The sequence below is a fragment of the Notamacropus eugenii genome, chromosome 5, assembly GCF_028372415.1.
Source record: "Notamacropus eugenii isolate mMacEug1 chromosome 5, mMacEug1.pri_v2, whole genome shotgun sequence".
Classification (NCBI taxonomy): Eukaryota; Metazoa; Chordata; class Mammalia; order Diprotodontia; family Macropodidae; genus Notamacropus; species Notamacropus eugenii.
The window spans coordinates 219,373,135-219,400,287 of NC_092876.1; the positions used below are offsets into that span (position 1 = coordinate 219,373,135).

Here is a 27,153-nt window from a genome sequence, read left to right on the forward strand (position 1 = left end):
TTCTGGGTTCGAATTCCACTTCTGACACCTATTCCCTTTGTACCCTTGGTCAAGCTCTGATCTCCCTAGGCCTTAGTTTATTCATCTGTAAGAATGAATGTTGCTTTATTACCTTGGACTTGATAGTCTTCCAGGTCCTTTTAATTTTATGACCTTAAGATCATAACGTGGTGGAAAGAAAGAGAAAATACACACCCTGGTGTTAATTTGGGGGATCTTGAACTTCCATCTTTTCATCAACCCTGGGTTCTGGGAAGGAAGCTCCATTGGATATCTTCAGCTTCCTTTGTTGCCTTTTAGTGATTTTTCATTTCAACCCCTCTTATCACTACTTCCTTTTTTTTTCCCCCTTAAATGCACTCATCAGGAGGCATAGAAAGGGCCAGGTATTTTTTTTTAAAAGACCATTTTAAAAAATTGGCTTGGGAATTCAATGTTCAGGGTCATTGATCATATTCTCCCGACTGTGCTTTGAGAAAGGCCTTTGTGCAACTTGCCCCTTTCTAAACACGAGCCCCTGCTGTGATAGGAAGCTTCAGTCTCCACTCAGAGCTCACCCTGCCTTAGCCTTAAGGATCAAAGCCAGAATAGACCCACCATTGTATTTGGCAGTGTTTTTATCTTGACCGCAATTCCACCACTTAAATCACTGGAAACAAGTATCACACTTTAGAAGGCATTAAGAAAATGGCCAGATCAGGTGCAGCCACATGATTCTAGAAAGGAACAAAGCCTTCTCAGAACATGTATTATGACAGGGGACTTCCTTAGTTTACAAGGAAAGGCAGTCTCACCTTGGAGTTCACTGCTGTCATCTCATGAATAAAAGGTCAGATCTTGGCCTAGTTTCACTCTGCAGAACTTGTCACTAGTTTGGGGGTGACTGGCTTAAACAATGAGTTACAATTTAATTCAATGCCTTGTGTTAAATGAGATCAACATTTCCAAAACCCTACAAAGTTAGTGAGTTATCCACGACTTGGACCCTGGGCATTCTGACTCTGGGGTTGGCTTTCTACCTGCCATGCCCTTGTCTCTCCACATGAATGAAAAAAACAACCAAGAAAATCACCTTCTATACTTTCATCATGGATAACTTGACCAAGACTCCCTTGCCCAAAAATCTTTCTGTGCCTATGTTAAATAAAAAAGAAATAAAAAACCCATCCTGCAAAAAGGGGTAGATTTGGAGGAGAATATTTACTAGCGTGTATAGTAGGCTCCTGTCATACTGGCAGGGTTTTTTAGATTGTTAAGAAATAGGCTTTTTATAGCTCTACACTCAGAAAACTGTGAAGAGTTGAGTGGAACCAATTATCTGGTAATTCAATCCTAAACTTGAATTGCAAACTCAGCTAATTTAGTTTGGGGGAGGGGATGAGTACGTTGGGGAAGGGAGCTGAATTTTAAATATCTAATTCCCTCAATTCTCTGCCCCATTTGGCCATGGACACCACCATGAATTATTTCTATACTTATGTTATGCATACAGATATGTGCATGTCTATACACACACGTATGACTACATATAGTCATACGTGTGTAATTGATTTGCAAAAATGTCAGAGGAAGAAACTAAGCACTTTTAATGAGCCAGGCACTCTGCAAAACTCTTCACAAATATCACTTATTGCATTTGATCTTCACAACAACAGGAGGTAGGTACTATTATCGTCCCCACCTTCCAGCTGAGGAAACAGACTAACAGAGATGAAATGACTTGCCCGGCATCACCCAGCTGCTAAAATGTCTGAGTCCAGATTTGCACAGGTCTTCTTGACTCTAAAACCACCGTGCCATCCACATTGCACTACTTAGCTGCCTCCACAAGGATCAGAAATGTCTGTAAGGCAACCCCCTTAACATTCTCTACCCTCTTCCCCATGTACTTAATTCAAGTAAGTTTACTGTCCGCAATTGCTATACTATTAACTAGTGCTATACTCTTTTTGTTGTGTGAATTCTCTGTTTGCTGAGACTTTCCACCTTCTTTTTTTGTATGCAGCTTGGCTTTTAATCAGCCTCCACCCTGCCCCCCAATCCATGCCAAAAGACAAGCAGAGGGAAACTTCAAAGAAAGAGATCTCATTTTTCTTCCTTTCTGGTGACTTGGCCTCATATTTTCTTCTAACTTGAATAATAATAACACGGGCCTATTGTAATCAGTGTTCCGCCCCACATCATTCTTGTTTCTCCTTTCCACACCCCTGGTCTATTTCATGAAGTTTCCAGTGTATTTTTATGTTAATGATTATCTAATTGCTTTTCCATGTGTGAAACTCATAAAGTTAATGCTAGACTGAGGCGTAACACCTCCCTGATGGAATTCTCCAGAGTTAAGCTTTCTTACCTCATATAAATGAACTTGCTCCTTTGTCACAGCAAAGATCAATAAAACATTGTTTTGCACCAATTTCTCTATAAGTTGTCCAATTGTTGGATATTCCTGGAAAGAATACAAAGATTTAAACTGAATTCATGTAATATTGAATTATGAAATATGAATTACAAGACAGATTTGGGAAGTTTTGGTTAGGATCACTTAGAATTGAGAATTCTCATAACTAATTATCCAATAAACAATCATTAAATGTTTAGTACAGTGCCAGGCACCGTACTAGTCATTGTGCCTCCCATTATGGATATAGATACATAGATATATAAATGTACTATTACAGGGTAGGTATTTATTTTGCTAATAACTCTTTGTAATGAACATTTTAAGAAGTTTTTAACTTCTTAAAAAAAATTTTCAATAGCCCATGTGTTTTGTCTTCTTCAGTGGGTCACTTGACATTTAATTAGAAAATTGGAAAAGATTTGTGGTAGAAGTGATCCTTGAGTGTTATTTGCAAAGAAGGAAAATATTACTCCCCTTATTAAGTGCTGTTTGGCAGTCAAGGAAGAATGCTGTGAAGGGGGGGTGACGGGTAAGTATGGGGAGTGGCATTCACTGCTGGAGGGATCTCACTGCTGCACGCCTGAGACTCTAACCACCAGTATGAGAAATGGGGGATGGAATGGGGAGGATCCAGGCAGAGACAGCTGCACAAGGAAATGAAATATTGTCTTTTTTTGTCCCATCTTATGTGACATGATCCCTGTACTATTTCATTGGTTGAGAAAACTGACTTTCCTGATGTCATATCTTTACTTTTATATGATTCTGCTGTCCTTTTTCCAGGGCCACTGAAATACATTTCAATTCTACGTTGCACTAACTAGCACATTTCTAGGAGATGGGGCATATTTTTCTTTTAAAAATATTCTTAAAAAAAGCTATTGAGAAAATTTGGAACTCAAAATCATATAGAAGTTAATGTTGAAAACTAAAAATAAATATTAAAAAAAGAGAAGAAAAGCTATTGATATTCATTAGCAAGTCTATAAATTATCCTTTTCAAGTCAGGCCTATTTATTCTGTAAGGTTGGGGGTTGGAGGAGGTTTTTCTGTTATGATGCTGTATGAAACTGAATATAAAGAAGACAGGCTAATGGGCAGAAAGGATTCAAATGGATGGAGAGTGCCCATGAAGGTAAATGAGAATGGCTCATGTCGTTCCAAGCTAGAAGATCAAAGTAAATAAGCCACTCTGACAAGTGCACTGACAAACATCTGGTATGATCATGTGTTCCTGAGTTTTCTTGGATGTTTCAGGCTAAAGGTCCTATTTTAGATATGGATGAAACTTCAAATGCAAACATATTAAGTTTTGTTTTGTCTATACTTGGATATCGAAATCTGACAATATTGTATGTATTTTTATTTAATTAGTTCATTAGTAATAGAGGTGGTGAATGACACAAAAGCAAATTCATATGGTTTCCCTAAATCTCTCATAACGCCAGTTCACCCAGAACGTATAGCTTCCTTTTACCTTGTGAAGCCTTCAATGTCCTGTTTTACTTCCTTTTCCTCTATTTTTCATTACAGTCCAATTGACCTGCTGACTTTCCCAGCTAGCCCCTATTGTGTGTTCCTTTGCCTCTCTACCATTGCAAAAGTGATTCCCCATGGCTGGAATGAGTCTCTCCTTCCCTGCCATTGCCTTGCGGAATCCCTAGCTTTCTCCAAAGCCCAGCTCAGGCAACACCTCCTTTAAGGCTTTGCCTTATCTTTTTCCTCTCTCTACCAGTTATTAGCACTCTGTTGAAATTACTTTTTTTGCTTTCTATATATTTTGTATTTATTTCCTTGGGTACATGTTGTATCCCCACACTAGCACATAAACTCTTAAGAGAAGGTGCCACTTCATTTTTTGTTATCGCAGTCTGAGTGCCCAGTACGATGCTGGGCACAACATAGATATTTAATAAATATTAGTAGAGTTGAGTTGAATTGTCTAGTCTAGTCTGTACAAAGGCTTCCCTAACTCCTCTAAGCCTTCTCTCTTTAATAACTTTATGTCTTTCAGTCTCTATCACAAAATTTAGCACTTAGTCACACACTGTCCCATTTTATATGGGACAGTTTTTATGTTTTATAAAGACTGGGGCTACTTTTTTGTGTGTCATAGACACATTTGGTAGTCTGGTGAAACTTGGTGACTGCACAGAATATTTTTAAATGTGTAAAAAACATACGTTGGATTGCAAAAGAAACCAATTATTTTGAAATAATTATCAGAATATATTTGCATTATTAATATTTTTAAATTAATTAGTCAAAATTAAATATTTTAATGTTTTAAAAATTAATTAATTAAAATTAAATATTAAAAAAATAAGTACAAAAGTCCAGGTAAAGAACACTAGTCTAGACAGTGGCTGTGAACCACTAACCAAAATTATCCCTAAATAAATTACTTCATTCTCATAATTCAACAAAAATTTATTTGGTGCTACTGTACTGAATGCGGGAAATGTAAAGCTATTGATAACACATGTCCTCAAAGACTTTACAAATGAATACTTCCTTGTCTAATACTTGCTGCCTCGCTTGCTGCCTTCTCTCTGCTTTCCTGTCCTTAACAAATGAACAAGAAGCTCACTTGCCTCTGTCATTCCTTAAAGCTATATATCTTTATTCCTTTCACAACCAGACTCCTGGGGGAAAACACACACACACACACACACACACACACACAGATACACACACAGACACAGATACACACACACACACACACGCACCTGCTTTCTCTTGCTCCCTCTATTCCCTCTTCCAGTTCTCAGCCTTTTCAATTGTGTTCTTCTTATTACTTAATTGAAATGACTTCCTCCAAAGTTACCAATGATCACTTTTTTGCCAAATCTAATGGTTTTTTTTTAAAAAATCAATCTTCACCCTTCTTGATCCTGTAGTACTTTACACTGTTGAACATCTACCACTTAACCCTTTGTTGGCTTACTCCAAGGCTTGGTTCTGGCCCCTGCTTCTCTTGTCCTTCTGTATTCTCTTTCTTCATGACTTCATTCCACACCTTTAATTTTCATATTTATTAAGATGACAAATCAGTATTCTTAGCCTGAGCTTTTCTCTTGAGCTTTGGTCCTTCCTCACTAACTGCCTTTTGGATATTTGACAATGGATGTATACTAGGCCTTTCAGACTCAACTTGTCCAAAATAGAATTCATGATCATTCCACCTAAACCACCCCTCTTCCAGACTTCTTTTTGATTCTTGCTGGTACCATCATACTTCCAGTCACCCAGGTTCACAACTTTGGAGTCATTCTTGACTTCACTTTCTTTCACCTCGTATATCTAAGCAGTTTTCAAGTCTTGTCAATTTTGTCTCACCAACATCTTTCATCTACATCCCCTTCTCTCTATACTTAAATGGCAGCATCTCTGGTTCTGGCCTTTATCACCTCTCTCCTAAACTCTTACATTTGCTTCCTAATTCATCTCCCTTCTGCCAATCTCTTCCTTCTCCAACTAAACTACTACACAACTGTTAAAGTGATTTTGCTAAAGCACAGAGATGAAATCACTCCTCTACTCAATAATCTCTAGTGGTTCTCAATTACTGCTAGATTTCAATACAAACTCCTCTGTTTGGCATTTAAAAATCTTCACAAGCTGATTCCAAACTACCTCTTTATCTTTCTTGTTATATATTACATCCTGTCACAAGCTCTATGTTCTAGCAAACTGACTTTCTTATTATTCCTTGCATACGATAACCCACCTCCCATTTCTGGGCCAAGCACAGACTGCCTTCTTCCAATGCACTTCTTTCTCATTTCTACCTCTTAGAACCCCAAATTTCCTATAAAGTTCAATTCAAAAGACACCTTCTACATGAGTTTTTTTCCTTATCCCCTTAGTTGTTAGTACCTTCCCTCACCTTTACCCGTGACCTGGTACTTATTCTGTATATACTTATATTTTACATGTTGTTTCCTCCAATAGGCTGTAAGCTCTTGGAGGACAGAGACTGAATAAAACAGTCTTCCCAGTGCCTGATATGTAGTAGATGCCTAGTAAATTCTTATTGATATTGGGGACAAAGATATCTATCCATCATCTATCTATCTATCTATCTATCTATCTATCTATCTATCTATCTATCTATCTCTCTCTCTCTCTCTGTCTATCTGTCTATCTATCTATCTATCTATCTATCTATCTATCTATCTATCTATCTATCGATCTACATAAGAAACTACAACAAAAGGTACCATAATACCATAGATTTAGAGTTGAAAGGGACCTTAGAGGTCCAACCTCTTCATTTTAAAAATAAGGAACTGAGACCTAGACAGGACTTCTTCAAGGTTGTACAGCTATTCATCTAGAGCAGGATTTGAATCCAGGACAAGTCTAGACCACAAGTCCATCGTTCTATCCACTATGCCATGTTGCCTCTCAGTAAAATATATGTAAAAAAGAGGTTGAAAGAAATTTTGATGAGAAAGTTGAGGGAGAGATCACATAAAAAAGGGCAAGTTTGGGAGTGAGGGAGAAAAGTTTAATGGAGGGGTAGTACCAATCTGGTTTAGCAACTAAATGCTTTGGAGTTTGAGATACAAAAATAATACACAAATGCAACAAGTGCACAGCTTGTAATGACCTTGAAACTGAGAGGTATGGAAAACTCTTGGAATAAAGGAGGGTTGGGGAAATTATGTACCAAAGCAGAGGAAAATGGTCATTTTCATATAGAAAACTTGGCATGAAAAGGTACTTTTGATATGTACACAATTCTGCTTTTCAGATTTTTGAAGGAAAAATGTCACTAGCATTGATATTTGTATGACATAGAAAGTCCTAATTCTGTAGAACCCAGCTTGGTAAACATTGAATTAGGAGAAAATTATGTACAGAAGGGAAAACGAGAACAGAACACAATGGAGAGAGATGTGAAAGTAGCCAAATGTCTTTTGTTCTCCATATTCTATTTCTCAGTTTGAGAGAATGGAATAAATATTAGTTTGACCTTTCCTTGATTGATGATCCAAGAATTATGCTAGTCTTCAATGATTTATTTAACATCCGTTCCACAAAAATTTATTGAGTATTTATTATAAGAGAAGCGCCATGATAGCTGGTGGGTGCTATCCCCTCTGTTATTATTTTTGAAGTATTTGCTACAGTGCATATGGGTACTGAGACAAAACATCTAAGCAAAAACAAGGCAATAAATCATCTCTCAGATTTCTCATTCAGTAGAATGTAAGTCCTTGGTAGCTGGGGCCATTTGGTTTTTGCCATTATGACTCCAGGGTCCAGCACACAGTATGTACTTGAGATGCATAGTAGGTACTTAATATTTATTTGTTAAATTGAATTCATTATAATTTTGTTATGTAACTTATATAATAAAGTATTGGAATGATATTGGGAGAGGAGAGGCAGGATGATAGAACATACTTAGAAATTTGGAGTATTATTAGTCATAATCAGGAGGAAATATCTATCTTGACAAATTTTAATTTACCCTGTTAATATCACAGTTAAATACACTATACTCCAGTGCTTCCGTGAATTCATAATCTCATTGGTGTGAGTATTTGCTCAGCTGCTGCACACTACAATCTATTGCTTATCTGCACAGTGTTGGCTAATGAGAATAATTGGAGCTTTGATTTAGAAGACCTGGGTTCTATTGACAGACAAACAATTAGCTAGCTTTATAACCGTAAGCATGTTTCTTAATTGCTCTGTCTCAGTTTTCTCATCTGACAAATGGGAACATGATTCATAAACAATTGTTTGCATGACCTTTATGGCAGAGGAAAACGTTTTGTTTAAAAAAGATATGGCTTATTGGACACCATTTGCAGTTAACACTAGGGTTTAAGAATGTTTGTACCTCTCTTTTCATGGCAGTTCAGGACCGGACCACATGATGTAGTAGAAAGAGTACTAGACTCAGAAGATGAAGGTTCAAATTCTAGTCATATTACTCAATGTGCACCTTTGAGCAAATAGCAATCTCTCTGAGCCTCAATGTTCTCATTTCTAAAATGGAGGTAATAATAATGCAACGTACTTTATGGAGTTATATGTAACCATGTAAAGTGCTTTGTAGCATTAAAGTGTATCATAAATGTTTGCTACCACTAATATACAGATTCAGAACAAAAAAGGACGATTCTTTGCTGTCCTCAATTGGTTTCAGACAAGAGACTCTCCGAGAGGCTAGGTCAATTCCAGGGCCACAATGGAGTGGAGGTAAAGTGATCTCCAAGGTTCCACTACCAACAAGACCTTCTGAATCTAGTTTTGAGGTGAGCAAGGAAAAGGAGGTGAGGTTCACAGCCCCAAACACAGACTTCCATGATATTTTTGTAACCTGTTTTGTATTATGTAATTTCAATGCCCCCCAATGATGCCCTACCTCTGAAATCTCATCATAGCATACAAATGACCCTAGATTCTCAAAGGCTAGGTCAGCAGACTACATGAAAGTTTCCCAAGTAGCACTTAACTGATTTTTATATCTGAAAACCAGCTTAAGTAAGTTCAGAGAAGGTCATTGCCAATATGAAGGCTTTCCAAGTAGCACTTAAAACTGATTCTTATATTTGAAAAGCAGCCTAGGTAGGTTTAGACAGGGTCATTACCAAGGAACCACCTTGTGGGTCCAAAGCATCTCTTGCAGACACTCCACTCTCCGCATCTACCAAAGTGTGGAGAGATTGTAATCTGTGCGAGAAAAGAGAGCCCCAATATTCCAGTAGGGTCTAAATTTTTTGAGGATGAACACTGGTTTATTTTTATTTTTCCCTCTGTGACTATGTTGCTTTGATCAGAGTAGATGCTTAATAAATATTTGCTAATTTGAACTGATGAAATCATGAATGTATTGAAGATGTGCTTAACTGTCATTTCTCATACTTGATCCTCTCTAGAATATTTAAGACTTAAATTAATATGGAACACATAGTATGTTACCAGGACAGTTGACATGGAGTACTCATTCTTGCTGTCCAAGTGGCAAACTCCATCATTGGGGATAACGATTCCGGCCAATTTACTGTCCATTCCAAAATGAGAATCCGCATCACTCACAAACACAAGAAGATGGAGGGAATCATTTCTCCACCCAATTTGTTCCTATAATTAGATTGAGAAGTTCAGGGTGTGTTTGATTCAGATAGACATCTGTTGAATGTAGATCAGCTATACTTAGAACTGTTGAGAATTGATAAGACTTTACATCTGCTTCATTTTCTCCATTCAGTTATCTACTAAATATTAAGCCATATAAGAAACGCAGAACACAGTGAAATGCTTTCCTGCTCATTTTCTCAGGATTCTCTTTTAAGAGAAGATGTGGTTTGGGTTGTTCTGGTTATTTATGCAGCAGATTATTTTTAAAAATCATATTTATATTCTGTCTTTTCTCTATTCCAACTACCCTCCCCCAGCACTACCATACCAAAATCTTAAGGTCTTGCAGCATGAAAAACTATGTTAAAATATACTGCAGAAATCTTTCTCTATCATGTATTTGCATTTTAAAGAAATTGCCATCACTTTCTTTGTACTTTATACATTTAGTCCATTTAATTTCCTATTTTGATGAAAAATCAATAGAATTAGCTTTTGTAAAGCAGTCTAGAATGTGAGCTCCATTTTTTGGGGGAGTCATAGTAGCATTATCCAGCATGATATCCTACCTTACAGACAGCAGCTTGCATAATTGCATCAAATCCCCCCTCTGGAGTGTCAATATTTGCTGAAATTTTCTGATTCTTCACGATTTCATTGAACTTTTCTGCATCGCTCGTCAGCGGTAGAATGTGTTTAAATCCAAAGGTAGGTAAGCAAAAATGGGGAACACTACTGCAAAAGAAGATGCAAAAACATACATAATAAAATTTATCAGAACATAATTTATTTATAAGGAATAGCTTCATCAGAAATTCCTTAAAAATGTTCGATTTTCAGAAGGATCTGATTTTTTTGAATCAACCTTGAATCTCACCATTGGTTCTAAATGACTGCTTTCATGCTCAAAGGATCTTTGATGTCATTAATGTGGATATTTCTTGACATAATGTAGATGTCAACCCTTTCACACTTTCTCATCTGATGCTATATTGTCCACACATTCTCATTTGAATCCTCCACATTATATCAGTTTATAAAAAGTCAATAATGAAATTGTTAGAGTAAAAATTGTTTCTTACAGCTCCTAACCACATCATTAATTTTTGTTGGGTCCTTACTGTATTAGATGTTACTAGGATAGGAAGCAGGAGAATTTCTATCTCCAGTACACAAAATCTGACAATTTACAAAGGGAAAAAGGACAAGCACAAGTCAAATTATACTATATTGTCCCTATATACTATACTGAAATGTAAAACCCTACCCAACTCATTATAGTACTGCAGAGGTAGAGAGGAACTAAATGAATAACTGAAATCATTGGAGCTAGCAACAGTTAATCTGGGAAGTCTGCATGGGAGAGGTGTATTTGGTGTAGCATCTAGTCTGATGTAGTGGTAACTGAGAGTCAAAGATCTTCCTTACCCATTAAGGGAAGTTTGATTAGGGGAGATTTGTTTTGTAGGAAGGCCCACACCTTTTGTTAATTTCTAATAAGCACTGATTCTCAAGGGTTGTGATTCCTTCTGGCTCTGCAAAGTGTATAAATACTCTGAGGTGGTTTTACTTTGGGGCTTATTCATTGGAATTGTTTGGCCAGATGAGATTCTGGGTAGCCCAGAAAGCCTCTTGGCTTTGAAAACCCAGATGTCAGTGTTTCTCTCTCTGATAACTATGTATGTATTGCTTATGGTCAGACAATGGGAAGCCCTGTCTGTTGATTTTTATTTCTCTGTATTTTCTCTGAAGTTCAGAGTGCTGACTTTTTCCCCTGAACTAAGTGAATGATATATACGTTTGATTAAAGTAGGTTACTAACCCCTCAAAAGTTGCTTTCCTTTTAGAAAAGCAGATCTAAGGACCTGTACAGCAGGCCCTCCTGTGTATATTGGGGTCTTTGCTGTTACATCTGGCTACAAGGAAGAGGATGGTATTCTGGAAAAGAAATGGTATGTGCAGTATATTGGAAGTGCGGTGGGACAGTTTTATTAGAGGGGGGAATAACTAGTAGAATTACTGAGCTAAATGGAAGGACACCCATTGGCCACAGAGTAGGGGGTAGAAACAGTGAAGTGTAGTAGAGAGAGACCAGGGTTTGATTTTTGGCTCGCAGACTCACTAACCATGTGATGCTGGCCAAGCCATTTTAATTTCTTTGTGCCTCTCTGTTCTCACTATAAAATGAAGAAAAAATACAATGTAAACCTTAAAGGCCTACTGAAATGAGAGCTGTTTTGCTTCTGAGGACAATTAGGTAATGGAAAAGGGAACAAGGGATCTTAGGTAAGGGAAAGTGGAGCAGTGTGAAAAGAGTAAACTTAGTTTAACAAGGAACTTTAAGCTGCTGAGAAGGGAAGGAAAGCAAGTTAAATGATCAAGATGATTATAGAGATAGATGGCAGCTGACCAGGAGAATTCAAGAGAGCAAAGGCTGGAGGCAATGAGGTCAGCAAGGAGTTCACTGTCATATTTAGGGTGAAAGGTATTTAAGGCTTGGATGTAAGTGCAGAGCAGAATAGGAGCACCAACAGACAAATGTGTGGGTGACTGCCTTAAGTACTTCTTCCCCTCGCATCCATCACAGCATTTCATTCATTCATTCATTCTTTCATTCATTCAACAAGCATTTATTAAGCAAGGGCCAGGCACTATACTGGTTCCTGGAGAGATAAGGACAAAGATAAAACAAAGATGAGATGTCCTCAAGGAGTTTCTATTCTGTGGGAGAGAGGGAGAGCATGAATATACATAAAAAGTACATGCTAAGTAGTTATTGAGGGGATTGTTGCTCAGTCATTTTCAGTCATGTCCGACTCTGTGTGACCCCATTTGGGGTTTTCTCAGCAAAGATACTGGAGTGGTTTGTCATTTCCTTCTCCAGCTAATTTTACAGATGAGGAAACTCAGGCAAGCAGGATTAAGTGAATGATTTGCCCAGGGTCACACAACCGGTAAGTGTCTGAGAGACAAATTTGTTCATTTAGGTCTTCCTGATTCCAAGTCCAACACTCTCTCCTAAGCCACTAACTGTTATGTAGGGACTTTGGAAAATTCTCAGTGGAGGATTCATGCAATGTCTTGGAAGCTTTCCTGCATATCATTCTAGAAGATTCCAAAGTAGGATTATAGATCTATTGTTTGTCATTCTTTTGGTTTGACTGGCTCACCATCTCTTCCAGGCATACATGTCCTTAATCCTTTATTCTACGTCATTTTTCAATTTTTATTGGAATTGAGATAGTATCTCATTTCCCCAACAATTAAAACACTACAGAAATCCAAAGTAGAGGTTTTAAAAAATGGAAATATGATTTAGAACCTCAGAAAAGAGACTATACCTATGTTCATTTACTTGATGCCATATGTTGATGAGGGACATTCCCCAGGAAATGTGCCCCCTTCTCCCTGGGGAATTGAACTGACACACATCAGAGAGCTAAAAGTAGCAATGTCTTATTTTACCAGCACTAGCCAGATGTCAAAGGTATATCCTTGCACATATCACTGAATATGTGGAATCAAGGATACATAAATTTGTGCGTATGCTGCTATTATCTCCACATTAAGAGAACCAAATGTCACAGGTAGGAGGTAGTAATCATCTCGCTCCCTTTGGCAGAATTTTTGGTTTGTACCCATCACCTATATGATATATACCCTATCTTCTCTCTAACCTAAAAGCATCTTCCTAAAATGTGTTGCCCCAAACTGAACATAATATGCCATATGTTGTCTGACTAGGGCTCTCTCACCATACCCCCTCTCCAGGAGACCTATGTCACACAGTTGCTTCCTTGGGATCTTACAGTCCAGTAAAATCTCAAAGAACCTGGTGAGGACATTCTCATCCTATGCTGGTAAAGCTAAGTTTTTGAACCTAAGTGTAGAACTTTATATTTACTCCCATGAAATGGTATCTTCCCATCTCTGAAGCTTTCTTTCTCTTCTATACCATGCTGCCTGGGCTCAGGTCCAATTTCTGACACATTAGGGTTGCGTTACAAGTCACAGGTTCCTATGACTTGAGGAAGTACTTTAAGAGGAAAAACTGCAGAGTGGTTACCTATCTGCATTGACTGGTAGAAGGTATTTGCTCATAGGGCACACTTTACATCAGTGGAATCATAAATTGAATACAAAACTAAATAATTTTTCCAAAAAGTTATTGTTCATCTTGTTTGATTCAAACTATCACTCCAACCTGGCCATATACTTTTAGATATGAACTCTGTCACCCACTGTGTCAGCTCTCTCTACCTTCTGCCCCTATCCCCTGCCCATCCTCACCTTCACGTTATTTGCCAGTTTGACCAACATGCCATCTCTGGTTATATCTGCCTAATCACTGATAAATCAATCAATAAGTAAACATTTACTAAAGGCCTACATGGCAGGTGGGGCAGCTAGGTGGTACAGTGGATTGAGTGCCAGACCTGGAATCAGGAACGCTGAGTTCAAATTTCCCTCAGACACTTACTGTGTGACCCTGGCCAAGTCACTTAACCCTGTTTGCCTCAGTTTTCTGAGCTAGAGAAGGAAATAGCAAACCACTTCAGTATCTTTGCCAAAAAAACCCCCCCAAAAATAGGGTCACAAAAAGTTGGACACAACTGAAATGACTGACCAACAACAACTGATGGAATCCTAATAAAGCTGCCCCCAGTCCCAATGAAAGAATCCTAATAAAGCTGCCCCCAGCCATAATATTCTAACTTTGTTATGGGCTCCACTGAACAGTAGGCATGTCCTGATTTCACCATACAATCTGACTTTAACCACACCCGAGGCCCCCAGACTCAATACCACCACTCCCTCTAGCCAGCTGCTGCCCCCAGATCCAATTCACATATTTGAACAGGTGTGTTCTTGTACTCAACCATAATCACATCATCCATTTAGCCCAAGACAGGACTGAAATACTAAGCATCCATCTTGACCAGACAGGACCAACACAACTAGGATGTTTGACCACCAAATCATAGAAGGGAGCCCTTCCCCTATTATCCATTCCCTTGACAAACCCCACCTCCCTTTTTAATATTCATAATTTCTGTAATGCAATTGCACTTCATAAAAATCCATCTTGCTTTCTCTGAAGTTGCTGGCTCCTTTTTGAACCTAGCCTGCTTCTGAGGGGCATCAAAACTCAATAAGTGCCTGTACTTGGATTAGACATAATCTGACTCTGAATTCTTTGAGACACTGCTGACATGACACAGGAAACTGCAATAACAACTAAGAATTGAATGCGCCTGTCTTCAGAGGTAGAACCATAGATTTTGGGATGGCTAGGTGGTGCAGTGGATAGAGCACTGGACCTGGAGACAGAAGGACCTGACTTCAAATCCGGTTTCAGACCCTTACTAACTGTATGACCCTGGACAAGACACTTCACCCTGTTTGCCACAGTTTCCTTACCTATAAAATGAGCTGGAGAAGGAAATGGCAAACCACTGCAGCATCCTTGCCAAGAAAACCCCAAATGGGGTCACAGAGAGTCAGACATGTTGAACAATAGCAACACATCAGGCACTCAAAAAATGTTGAATGGTAAAGGACCAATGACATGTCCATGGACTCTCCACTAGAGCCTTCCCTCTATGTTGTCATCAAGTCATTACCGACTTTTCTTTAGGCCCAGCCATTCAAATAGTTCCAAATTCACTTTTTGCTACCTTTTACTGTCATCTAGTTCAGGGCTTCTTAAACTTTTTCCACTGGTGACTCCTTCAGCACTTCTTAAACTGCAGGTCGGGACACATATCCCAACCCACAGTATGAGAAGTGCTATTCTAGCTCATACCTTCCTCAACAGCTTGGTATAACCTGCCTGTGTTTGTGCAACACAAACAAGGCCTTCTAGCCCCAGGGTTGCCTTGATACCAAGATGATGCGTCAGATTGAAACCTCTTTGCAGAGTGCCTGTCCTCAAAAGAAAATCCTCTGATACAAGTACCTTGCAGCATAAGCTAGAATTAACAAGTGTATGGGAGGGCTTATAAATAATATTCTAAAAAAACATTTTTAGAGAGATATCTGGAAGGATCAGGGAAAGCTTCATGGTGGAGATAGCTTCCAATAAGACCTAAAGGGATGGGGAAGAATTCAAGTCAGAGATGGAGGAAAGGAGTGAAAGAATTATCCCACAAGGCTTAAAAGACCCAGCATTAGAGGAATTGGTGTCAGTGATTTTATGGGAGCTCTCAGGCTCCTTAGAGAATGCCTTCCTCACCTAGAAAACTAGCTGCCACCAAGGCCTTGAAGTAGGAGTGCTTTGTCTCACTCAACATCCTGTTTTAACTTGAGAAATTGTATTCTTTTCATCTCTTATCAGTCAAGTTGTTTTTATTAAATTTTTATGGTTCATGGGTATGCATTATGCATTCAAGATACTTTGCTAGCACATATATTAAAACAATTGAGATTATTAGTTTAATTGTGTTCTCTAGTAAACCATCATACTGATTATAATAAACTTCATGACACTACTACTTATTCATAGTCTTTCAGTTTGAACTCATCCAAATGTATCCCCTTGGGGCAGAAGTTACTCAGACATAACCAGCTAGGTCTGCCCTTGGTAGTTTGTGGCAGGAAAGGGAAATGCATATAAAAACTAAAAGCTATTTAGACTCATGCTATTATCTGTACTGGCAGTTTAATAAATAGCTTTGTTCTAAATAATTAGAAGTATGGAAGTTCACACACAAAGTTTCCCTTACCTTACAGTGAGTCAGAGTACTGCAAAATTGGTGCCGTCCTTGAAATTTGTTCTCACCTAATCCTGAGGCTATGCCAGTCATTCACCCAGAAGCCAAGCTGTCTTGTACAAGACCTCAAAAACTTTATTTGGCCAGGCTCCAGTTGAAAAACAACTTACAGTTTTGAAAATAGTATTTTAAAACTTGTTTTGCTTTTTTTACTCCCTAGTGATGCTGTATATCTGGGAATCACAGAACACCAAAGGGACATGGAAAAATGCATGTTGGATATACATTGACTTTAATGTGCAGTTATAGATGACTTAAGGGTAGGAGTAGTAGAAAAAGCTTTTTGATGGACAAGTATGACTAGGAAAGAAGATGGGAGCAGTTATGTGGGGAGAATGAGAGACAAGAGAGGGATACCCCTGAGGTATTAAAAGAATCAGAGGAGAGCCTCCAGCATGTTAGATGAATGATATCACAAATCTATTAAAGTGTCAAAGTATAAGTTTCTCTTTCATATATGCTGGTAACTTTGATGTATAAAAATGTATGTCAAATGCTAATATGAGCTTGGAAAATGGTCTTATAAATACTAAGTGCCTTTGTGCATTTCAAGGGAGTTAACATTTGAAAATGGATAATTTCAATTACATTAAATTAAAAAGTGTGCTTTACATTTCTCAAGCAAGGTAAATAGTGTCTCTTGACAGATGTGTGCATAATCCATGTTTTAGATTGATGATTACATTATGATATAATGGACTTACAGAAATCACTTTCCTACTGAAAGTTGTTAGTCATTGGGGTTTAAATAGAAGATAAATAAGGGAAATTCACATTTTCCCAAATAAGTCACAGAAAGCTAAAAGAGGACAAGAGATAGGCAGAGAGAAAGAGAGAGACAGAGAGAGACAGAGAGAGAGACAGAGAGAGAGAGACAGAGACAGAGAGACAGAGACAGAGAGAGATGAGACAGAGAGAGATATTTTGGCAATAGTGAGAGTGACTGAGCAAGATAATATGAGTGGGTGTGGTTCCTTGCTCAAGTAACCTCACTAAGTGGAGGTCATTGTAGCAAAAGGCATCTCTAGGACTCATCACAGTCCAGTAAAACCAGTACTGAGGGCCCAGTTTACCTCTGGCTCCAGAAAAACAGAGCTAAGTTTGCCACATTCGAATGTACATAAGGGGCCCTTTCAAATTCTGCAGCTCTGAGCTTCCCAGTTTCATGTGGCTAGCAAAATGTCATCAAAGTGATCTCACATTTGTACCAAGCAAGAAAACGCCAAGCAAACCTACCAAATAGTAGATGAATGCCAAAGACCTGGAAAGTGCCTGGCAGCAGGAACTCAGAAAGGTGACTATTTCCACAGAAAAGCAGTACGTATAATACAAAGATGAGAGAACTCTCATACTTACCTGCAAGGGTTGGCTATTTCTTCAGGTGTTGTCTTTATAAAAGGAGAAACTGGTTTTTCTACGAAGGAGCCAAAGCCCAGCTTGAAGTTGCTTGTTAATTTAGACATCTCTTTGGACAGCGTGGAGCCCAACTCCTTTATTGTATTAAGGTCATCTTCCATGGAAGCTGAGAGATCCATGAGGTAATACAAATCTACTGGATAATCCTCAGTCTGGCGAACATGAACTTGTAATGTTTTCTCATTACCTTGTAAAACCACAGCAGGAGAAAAAATGAACACATTAAGCTTTGTATCAGATCAGTCACTGGACCAGTATATTAAGTTATTTCAGAGAGATGTTCCTAAAGGAATGGCTGGTAAAAACAGTGACAGGATACATTTCATAAGCTGATATTCCCATGCAAACTCTTACCAGTTATGTATAGAGCTACAAAAGGACATGTAAGGCAGGATATTTTATATCATCTTGGGAAAAGCAGCATCCATTTAGATTTAAGATAATCTGATTTCTGTGGTTTCAAAGAGGTGAAGCAAACCAAATGACAGACTGGAGCTGCATTCAAATACTCAGAGAAATGTGAAACAAACCTCAAAGGCATTTGCATTTTTTTCTATTTCTTTTTAAAACTTAAATACAAAATAAGAAAAGAAAAAAAAACGTCATGTGCACAGCAGAACCTGAGAGGATTCAATATATAGCAATAAATTTCCATGTCAAGAAAGCCCATGTAATAAATACTACTAATTGTATTGAGAGCTATCCATCTTTTCTTTGCTTCCTTGTAAGTTTTCTTTTGTTTTCTGCTGCGCACTTTTTACTCTGTTCTCCCCACCCCTTCCTCTCTGCCCCCCAAGGCTACAATTACACATGGATTGTTTGTTTGTTGGTTGGTTTTTTACAGGGCAAGGGCAGAGTTGTTGTTTGGTAAGGTTTTCAATTCTATGTTAGGAGCACTAGTAACCCACCTAAGTAAAGACATCGTTGTTGGTTAGTCTCCATTTATATAAAAAGAAATCGCTTGTGATTCATAATTATAATTGGTGCTATGCAAGCCTAAACACATACAGCCTGCTTTATATAGGTGACACTGGAAACTTTGTTGTATGAATCAATGGAAAAAAAAGAAATGAGACTGCAACATCATGTTAACAAGGGGCTATAACATACCTGGTCGCAATTTTAGAACTAAGCTTTGGGGTGAAATTTGTACAATATCCGAACTATTTTTCTGACTTCCTATACTCAGTGGCTTGTTTCTAAGTATTTCTATTGAGGAAGCAGGATTTTCAATGGCATGTGGCAAACATCCTTTAGCCAAAAGATTCTCTGCAGTGTCACACCTTTCACCAATTCCAGATGGATGGGTAAAGTCCTAGAAAAGCAAAGAAAAGTCAAGACTGATGAAAGTAAGTAGAATCTTTGTTTATTTATAGAATAATGAGGCATGATTTGTGTAACATGTAATATTCATCTTTCTCTCTCCATTCAGGGATCAAAATACTCTCACATCTATTATACTTATTGTATGTCCAAAGTTAATTCAAATTAGAAGGCTGACAGAGCTCTTGATAAAATAAGAAAGCTTTCTTTTTTATTTCAGCATTGTGGTTTCACATACTAGTTTTTCAATTGTTTCTTCTTCTCAAACATCTTTTCAGTAGTTAGATACTGAATCTTCTACAGGATTAAACTATTGACATATAAACACATATTTCAGGTACAGTAAAATCACTAATTTCCTATAAACTGTCCAGTGGTAGGAACTGTGTCTTCTCAGCATCCAGGATCTGATAGAGTATCAAGGACTATTTACTGTTGGAGGTATTATGACATCATATTATAATTTTATAGCACCTTTGGCATCTCTCCTGGACTTTAAACTCTAGCTCTTCAAATGTTGCCTATTTAGCAAATTTCACTTTCTCACACATTCATTGCACAAGTAAGTATAACAACCCCCTTTTGTTGGACAGCAATGGTTTCCCTTCTTGATTATTAGCTATTACTGAGCTCCCAATATAATTTCTCTCTGGTTGGCAGAAGTTGGTGATCTGGGTGATGGAGAATAGAATCCAGTTTATGCCATACTAACAAGTGCCAAATGTGGCCACCAGGTACTAGACTAGTAAGCCGTGAAGTGTCAGTCAAATGGGAGAAGGGTTAGTGTCTATTCATTCATAGTTTATGAAGAAGGCAGCTCATTGGATACATAGACCACATCTGCACTAGAGCTGTGAGGCTGCCATGTGGGCATTCGTAGATTTAGAAACCACTAATTCTTTGGTGCTAAGCATCACCTGTCAGTAAAACTACTGGTTTGTTATAATTGGATAGCCACTGAAAACAGTATTTAAAAAATAAAGTTTAAAAAGTGAGCTTTCTGGTCTTGGGATGCTTTTTTATCATAATTTCAGGATAAATGCTGCCAAGATAAGCTATCTTCAATTAAATCCCAACCTTAAAATTTTATGTCTATCTATCTATGTTAGAATGATATATAGATTAATCTTTTTAATAGTATGTACTCCTTTGTATTTGTTGTTGTTGAGTTGTGTCTGACTCTTCATGACCCCATTTGAGCTTTTCTTGGCAAAGACACTAGAGTGGTTTGCCATTTCCTTCTCCAGCTCATTTTACAGATGAGGAAACTGAGACAAACAGGGTTAAGTGACTTGCCCAAGGCCACACAATTAGGAAGTATCTGGGGTCAGATTTGAACTCAGGAAGATGAGTCTTCTTGACTCCAGGTCTGGCATGCTATTCACTGTGCCACCTAGCTGCCCTACTCCTTTGAATATGTATTGCTTACCTTGATAAAGTATAGCCTCCTTGATGGTAGGTGACTTATTTTTTCTGTATATTTCCAGTGCTTAGCATATAATAAATGCATATACTCATATATGGGGGCAGCTAGGTGATGCAGTGGATAAGAGCACCAGTGCAGTAGTTAGGAGGACCTGAGTTCAAATCTCACCTCAGACACTTGACACTCACTAGCTGTGTGACCTTGGGCAAGTCACTTAACCCCAATTGCCTCATCCTGGGTCATCTCCAGTCATCCTGATGAATATCTGGTCACTGGATTCAGATGGCTCTGGAGGAGAAGTGAAGCTGGTGATCTGCACAGCCCTTCCTCACTCAAACCAAAGTCAAGCGCAAGTCATGTCACCATTTCTCTGATGGCATGGTCTTCTTTGGCAACGAATGATGAACACATGAATGCTCATGTATATCCATACATATATGTATATGTACACATATATTCACATAAATACAGTTGTGTGCAAATTTGTATACATACATATATATAGGGATACAGGGCTTTGACTGCTATAAGTACAAATAAGTAAAAATCTATATGAAATATACTTTTTTTCCAAGCTTGTATGTCAAAAGTAGGATTAGAATATGTGGGGAAGCAGGGTGGGGTGGAACTAGCTCTTTTGGAAATTAACTCCATGAAGAAGAACTTCTTAGTTTCAGTGGCGATCATGTTTTTATGGTTAAGTCTGAAAGTACACGGAAGTAAAACTCCTGTGGTCCTAGGTCTAGACATACTTGTGGATTGGAGGCATCATATCAAGTATCACCTGTGGTCAGGCCAATGAGAGACAGAGACAGAGACAGAGACAGAGACAGACAGAGAGACAGAGAGAGAGAGAGACAGAGAGAGACACACAGAGAGAGAGAGAGAGAGAACCTGGTCACAGTGTTTCTTGCTTTGTATGATCTGACAGATGAACTTGTGTCCTATGAACAAAGATGGATTAGTAACCTAGGAGCCCTTGAAGGAAAGGATAATCCTCTTTGTTGGGATGAATAGAAAATAATCAGGATATTTCTGAAATTTTTGCACAGGAATTCCCAATTTCAATTTTTGTTGCTTTCTGTGAGATTATTGCAGGCTAAGAAATGCTGACTCCTTTATGTCATGATGGATGTTTGAGGTGACATTTGGTTGTCCTGGGAAGATGCTATGCTGTGCCAAACTGACCTTCATGAATTTGAATTAAAACTGGAATTTGGGTTTTACTTTTTAAAGCTCTTTCCTGATTGGAATTCAAGTGCCTTTCCAGTATGATCCCTTTCCAAAGGATGTAGATCTTTGAACTATAGGTTCTGTAAGTAACCACACAATTACTTTATACAATCCATTATATAGAAATGGAAACATGAACAGCAGTCCCTTCTAGTACATCTGGAGGAGTGCTTTATCTCATTAATCATTTATTCATCATAATTTAGTAATATGGGAATAATAGTATTTAGAGAATAATTATAATAATGATAAAGATATTATCTAATAATAATATTTGGATTTTAGAGGGTAAACATGAAACATTTTCCTAAGCCATCTTAGTCTTATCATTCCAACCCTAGGGGTCTGACCAAAAGCTATGATTCTTATCCCTTGTTTTTCCTCTAGGACAATATCTGATTTATTTAACTCACTAGCTGCTGAAAAGTCCTGATATTGATACAGGGTATCCCAAAAGCAGTGATGCAGGTTTAAACTCTTAAAGCTTAAAAGTGCAAGAAGAACTTGAGGATACTCTCTATAACTCATATAGCTCTATAAAATGCGTAGATTATTTGCTTATATACATTGCTGATTTCTCACCACTAGGTAACATAGATATTACTATTACCATTTCACAGATGAGGAAACTGAGAGATAGGGAAATTAAGTAATCCCCAAATGTTATATAAATAATGAGTAGTAAGGCTATTATTTGAAACCAAGTCTCCATTGTTCTTCCTATACCTGAGCTGCCACTGAATGTAGTTTTGTTAGAACTATATATTTTCCAACAAGTCAAGTTCTTTCATTTTGTTGTCAGTGGGTCATTTCAGTCATGTTTGACTCTTTGTGACCCCCTTTAGGGTTTCCTTGGCAAAGATACTGGAGTGGTTTGCCATTTTCTTCTCAAACTCATTTTACAGATGAGAAAACTGAGGCAAACAGGGTTAAGTGACTCACCTAGGGTCACACAGCTAGTTAGTGTCTGAGGCCAGATTTGAACTCAGGAAAATGATTCTTCCTGACTCCAGGGAGAGCACTCTATGCACTATCATGCCACTCAGCTGCTCTTCTTTCTAGAAATGAGCTGCAATTGAATGTAGTTTTATTAGAACCATCTATTTTCCAAGAAACCCTATTCTTCCATACCTATCATTTAAGTCCTTTTTGTGAACTTACATGTTGCAACAAAAGTCACGTAAGCACAAGATTGGCAGGACATTCATAGAACTGTATAAACTATGTTTTGGAAATGGGTAAAAAGAACTTTATGAAAAAGCAGAATATTCTAATGCGAGAGGTGGTAAATTGCACTTTCTAGAATAACTTAACATCCCTTCTCTAACAAATTTTTCTTAAAATTAAGTAAATGAACATCCTATTAGCACTGCTAATGGTCTGCTACCAGGATTTTAGAGCAATTCTCAGCGCTGGTGGAATGAATGCAAAAGCTCACACAAACACTTCTGTTGGAAATTCTTTGAGATTATTTGCTTTACCTCTTGAGAACACCAGGAGCAGTGTGGTCCAATGAGCAAGCAGTCTTCACAGGTCTCTGCATTACCCACAGCACAGCTCCCTGTGTTTAAAGCCAGAGAGAGGCAGGAGATTATGCATTTACTCATTCTCTCCATAAGGCTTGTGGTGATTCAAGCACTGGGGTAGGACAGAGCTGAAGTTTATCTTAATTGTCAGTAAACAAGTTCTTTAAATGTTAGTAGTTCTTATGGACCTTTAATTTTCCACATAAATTGGTTGTTAATATTTATGGCAAAATCTCCTTACCTTATGTTAATAGTAATGTTCTTCTTTTAAAAAATATGTAAATGTGTATAATTTTAAATGAAGCTTGATTTTATTCATCATTTAACACTTGTCATTTTTAAAAGAGTTATTGACATGTGAAGATAAATGTATTGGTAAATAGTTTTTATTATTATAAGACTATCTAGCCAAATGAGATTTCTTTCTCTTCCGAGATTATCCTTGGAAAAACAACATGTCATAGTTTAGAGAGGGAGTCCTTGGAAGCAGGAAGAGTCCCATTTTTTGACACATATTAGCTAAATGACCATAGACACTTTACTTAACCACTTAGTGTTCCAAGCCTTTCTCTAACATTATAATTGGCAGATGAGTTGATTTGCAAACAGTAGAGGGAGTTTTCACACAGAATTCCTACACTGATGATTGGCACTGTCCCCCTCCGCTAAAGAAGTTATCCTTAACAGTAGTGATTTGATTTGCTGTGTGTCCAAATCATTTCAAGAAGATTCCAACTGGAGGAGAGAGAGGAGGATATTGGGGAATGGCAGTAATACTAAAAAAAAAAAAAAATCATTAAAATATATTTTAAAGTTTCCAAAATAATTATTGTAGCTACACAGGTTAATTTTTTGTGCATCAACTCTATTGTATATCTTGTATTAAAGTACCGAAGCAACTTTGCAAGTCCTGTAATCCTTCAGGGTACCCTGTAGAAACAGATCCCCAAAGCTCCCCAGTCCTGTATCTGAGGTCCGTTAAAGCATTTTCCCTCAAAGGCAAGGGCTGTGGGATAGACCAGTTCAGAAACTTCTCCCCATTTCTTGTTAAAGACAGTGTTGCCAAACATTCAGCGACAGAAATGGATGTGAGGGCTGACGAGTCTTACCTTGAACATGGTTATTCCTTCCCAGAAATAGAAAGAACAGGCAAAGCAATTCAATCCCCATTCGTTTTCAGTTCTCGCTGTGCAGACAGATTAAAAAGTGAATTACCTTCAACATAGCAAGATCAAAGTTGAACATTGTAAAAGACTTTCTTTCTTGAAGCAGAAAATGGTAAGTACTACTTACACTGCTTTGAACAGAAACTCTAGATGGAAAGGGCAAAAAAGTTTTCATTAAGACTGAAATGAAAACAGAGGCTACCTGGACAGGTAAAGAAGAAAAGCCCTGCTTAAGAGCAACTTGAACATGATTCACTTCCTTGTTCTCCTTATAAGGAAGGTAGGTGTACAATCACTAAGAAGGTGGGGAAACTCATTCAGGTAGAAATTTGGGTGTAAATTCTAGTAGTCTCTCTGGGTCCTAGAGAAAGTCAATATTGCAAATGAATTTGTAATCAGTGAAATGATGAGAGAGCAATTCTTTAAAATGTGATTTTTGTGTATTTCCTATATAACTTTGATGTACACAGGAAAAGTAATAAAATACTAACCATAATGCTACATTAAAGTAAAATATAATATTTGTGAGAAAAAAGGATACCTGAGACTTAAAGATTCCATTTCTTTATCCAGATCTTTTTTTTCTGAGTTTAATTGAGGCAAAATTATCTCTGAAAAAGAAAAAAAATCACCACTAACATCAAATTGATAATCAGACCAAAAAAAAATTAAAATAATGTGATCTGGTTTTTTGCAGATTAGCAAGGTGATTTTTATGGGAATAACTAAAATATAACATAAAATATAACTATTGGAATAATTAAAATTCTTCATGGGATGTACTAAAGTAAGCAGTTTTTTTCTTTGATCCAAATACTTTAGCAAGTATGTTCCAACCCAAGATAAAAAAAAAACACAGAAAGGACAGTTTATAGAAACTATCTATAAACTAGTAGCACCCACTGACTCAAAGAATTAAGATAAAGTCTACATTGTTAGACAGTTAGGGTATTAAGTGAAGATCCTAAACAGTCAGGTGACTTCTGACTTGTTCACTTGCCCCACTGTCTGACCTTAGAGTAATGGGAACTCCTGGAATGTTAGGATTGTTTCAGTCATCATATTATTACCTCTGGCATCTGGCACATAGTAGGCTTTTGATATTTACACGGTGATTTTACACAGATATTACACAGTGATTTACAAAAAATTTCTTTCTTTGGGCATTACTTTCCTCCCTCCCTCACCTTGCAAATGTATCTTTTTGGGGCTATCAAGCAGGAAGTAAGGACTGGAAATATTACAAATAGTCCCTCTCTGTGGGGAGCAATGTCATTTTGAGCATTACACTGTAACATGGTTTGGGAGAATAAGAGAGAAACCCAGGAGAGAAAAACGAAGATTAGAATTTAGATCTTTTGAAAGTAATGGCAACAGTATAGATTTACACCTTATTTTGTAGTTACAATACCTTTTCACATCCACAATTTTATTTAAGTATCACAATGTTTTTGTGAAGCAGAGAATGTAAGTTTCATCATGTCTATTTCACTGGATTACAAAATAGAAATGAAGTGACTGGTCCTAGATGAGACTCAAAAATAGCTTTCTACTCCAAATCCAGTGTTCCTCCTTTCTTCCATCCAGAAAATAAAACAAAAAAACTTTGCAAATTGGTATTATTTGGTATGAGGAAGGCCAATGGCATTTTTCACATTCCTCCCTTTTTTTCTACTTACCCAGTATCTACTCTAGTTCAGAACCTGGTGACCTCTCTCCTGGTATATTACAATAGCCTGCTATTTGTTTTCCCTGCTTCTCATGTCCCCTCATTCCAATCATCCTCTACTCAAATGACAAACTTATTCCTTAAACCCAGATTGATTATATTATTTCCTTACTTAAACATCTTCAGTGTCTTCCTAATTGCATTGAGGTAGGATAAAATACCAAAAAAAATTTTTTTTAATTAGCTGATTTTTAAAAGTTCTCTACAATTTGACTCCCATTTTCTCTTTACAGTCTAATTTCATATACTTCCCGTTAGGCATGATCCATTCCAACCAAAGTGGTCTACTTTTGTTCCCGATATGTGATATTTCATTTGTGACCCACGTACCTTCCCTCAGGTAGCACTCCAACTCGGGAAGGCACTCCTCTTTTTACCTCCAGCTCTTAGAATCTCTATCTTCCTTCAAAGGACTGTTGAGGGGCTGTATCTCCTAATTAAGTCTTTCTTGGTCCTTTCAATTGTAAGTACTTTCTCCCTCTTACATTTATTTTGTATCACCTCTTTTTTTACTTATTTGTCTATGTATGTGTTTATTCTCCAGTAGAATGTAATCTCCTCAATGGGAGACTTTAATTTTTGTCTTTATATCCTAGCACCTTGAAGAATGTCTTGAGCATAGAGGGAGCTTATGGAATTGAATTAAATTGAACTTTGGAAAGTATAGTTCACTTTGGCACTTGTATTATAGCTTAACAGGAAAAGGGAGAAAATGGCAGCAGGGAGACCGATTAAAAATCTTTTGTAATCATCCAGGATGAAAGATGATGAGACCCTGAATATGGATACTGACTATGTGAGTGGAGAAGAGAAAGAACTAAACATGTCTGAAATGGAACTCATTGTTTCTCCCCCTAAACACTCCCCTCTGCTAACCTTCTCCATTACCACAAAGAGCAGCACCATCTTCTCAGTTCCTCAGGCAAACAAACTAGTGGTCCTCTTGGTCTCCTCATCATCTCAACTCCTCTTCCTCTTCCACCCCCCCCATCCAATTTATTGCCAGGGCTTGTCCATTTCACCTGTGCAACATCTTTCCTATATGTTCCTGTCGCAACC

At 37.7% G+C, this 27,153-nt stretch overlaps 1 protein-coding gene across 3 annotated transcripts in view; it reads right to left on the reverse strand.

The window, feature by feature from the left end:
- The window catches only part of ITGB6 (integrin subunit beta 6), a 92,767-nt gene extending 67,840 nt beyond the window's left edge, over positions 1-24,927 (reverse strand). The window contains exons 1-8 of one of the 3 annotated variants that reach the window (XM_072612133.1): positions 24,907-24,927; positions 24,309-24,385; positions 23,155-23,234; positions 18,802-19,006; positions 17,632-17,878; positions 10,072-10,237; positions 9,344-9,505; positions 2,351-2,446 (exon numbers count right to left, since the gene is read on the reverse strand). In XM_072612133.1, the coding sequence (XP_072468234.1) occupies positions 2,351-2,446; positions 9,344-9,505; positions 10,072-10,237; positions 17,632-17,878; positions 18,802-19,006; positions 23,155-23,234; positions 24,309-24,369 (1,017 nt within the window). In that variant the 5' untranslated portion in view covers positions 24,370-24,385; positions 24,907-24,927. Of the gene's footprint in view, positions 1-2,350; positions 2,447-9,343; positions 9,506-10,071; positions 10,238-17,631; positions 17,879-18,801; positions 19,007-23,154; positions 23,235-24,308; positions 24,386-24,492; positions 24,610-24,906 lie in introns of those variants that run through there. The other 2 variants (XM_072612132.1, XM_072612134.1) reach the window with 2 other exon arrangements.
- Between the last annotated feature and the right edge of the window lie 2,226 nt (positions 24,928-27,153).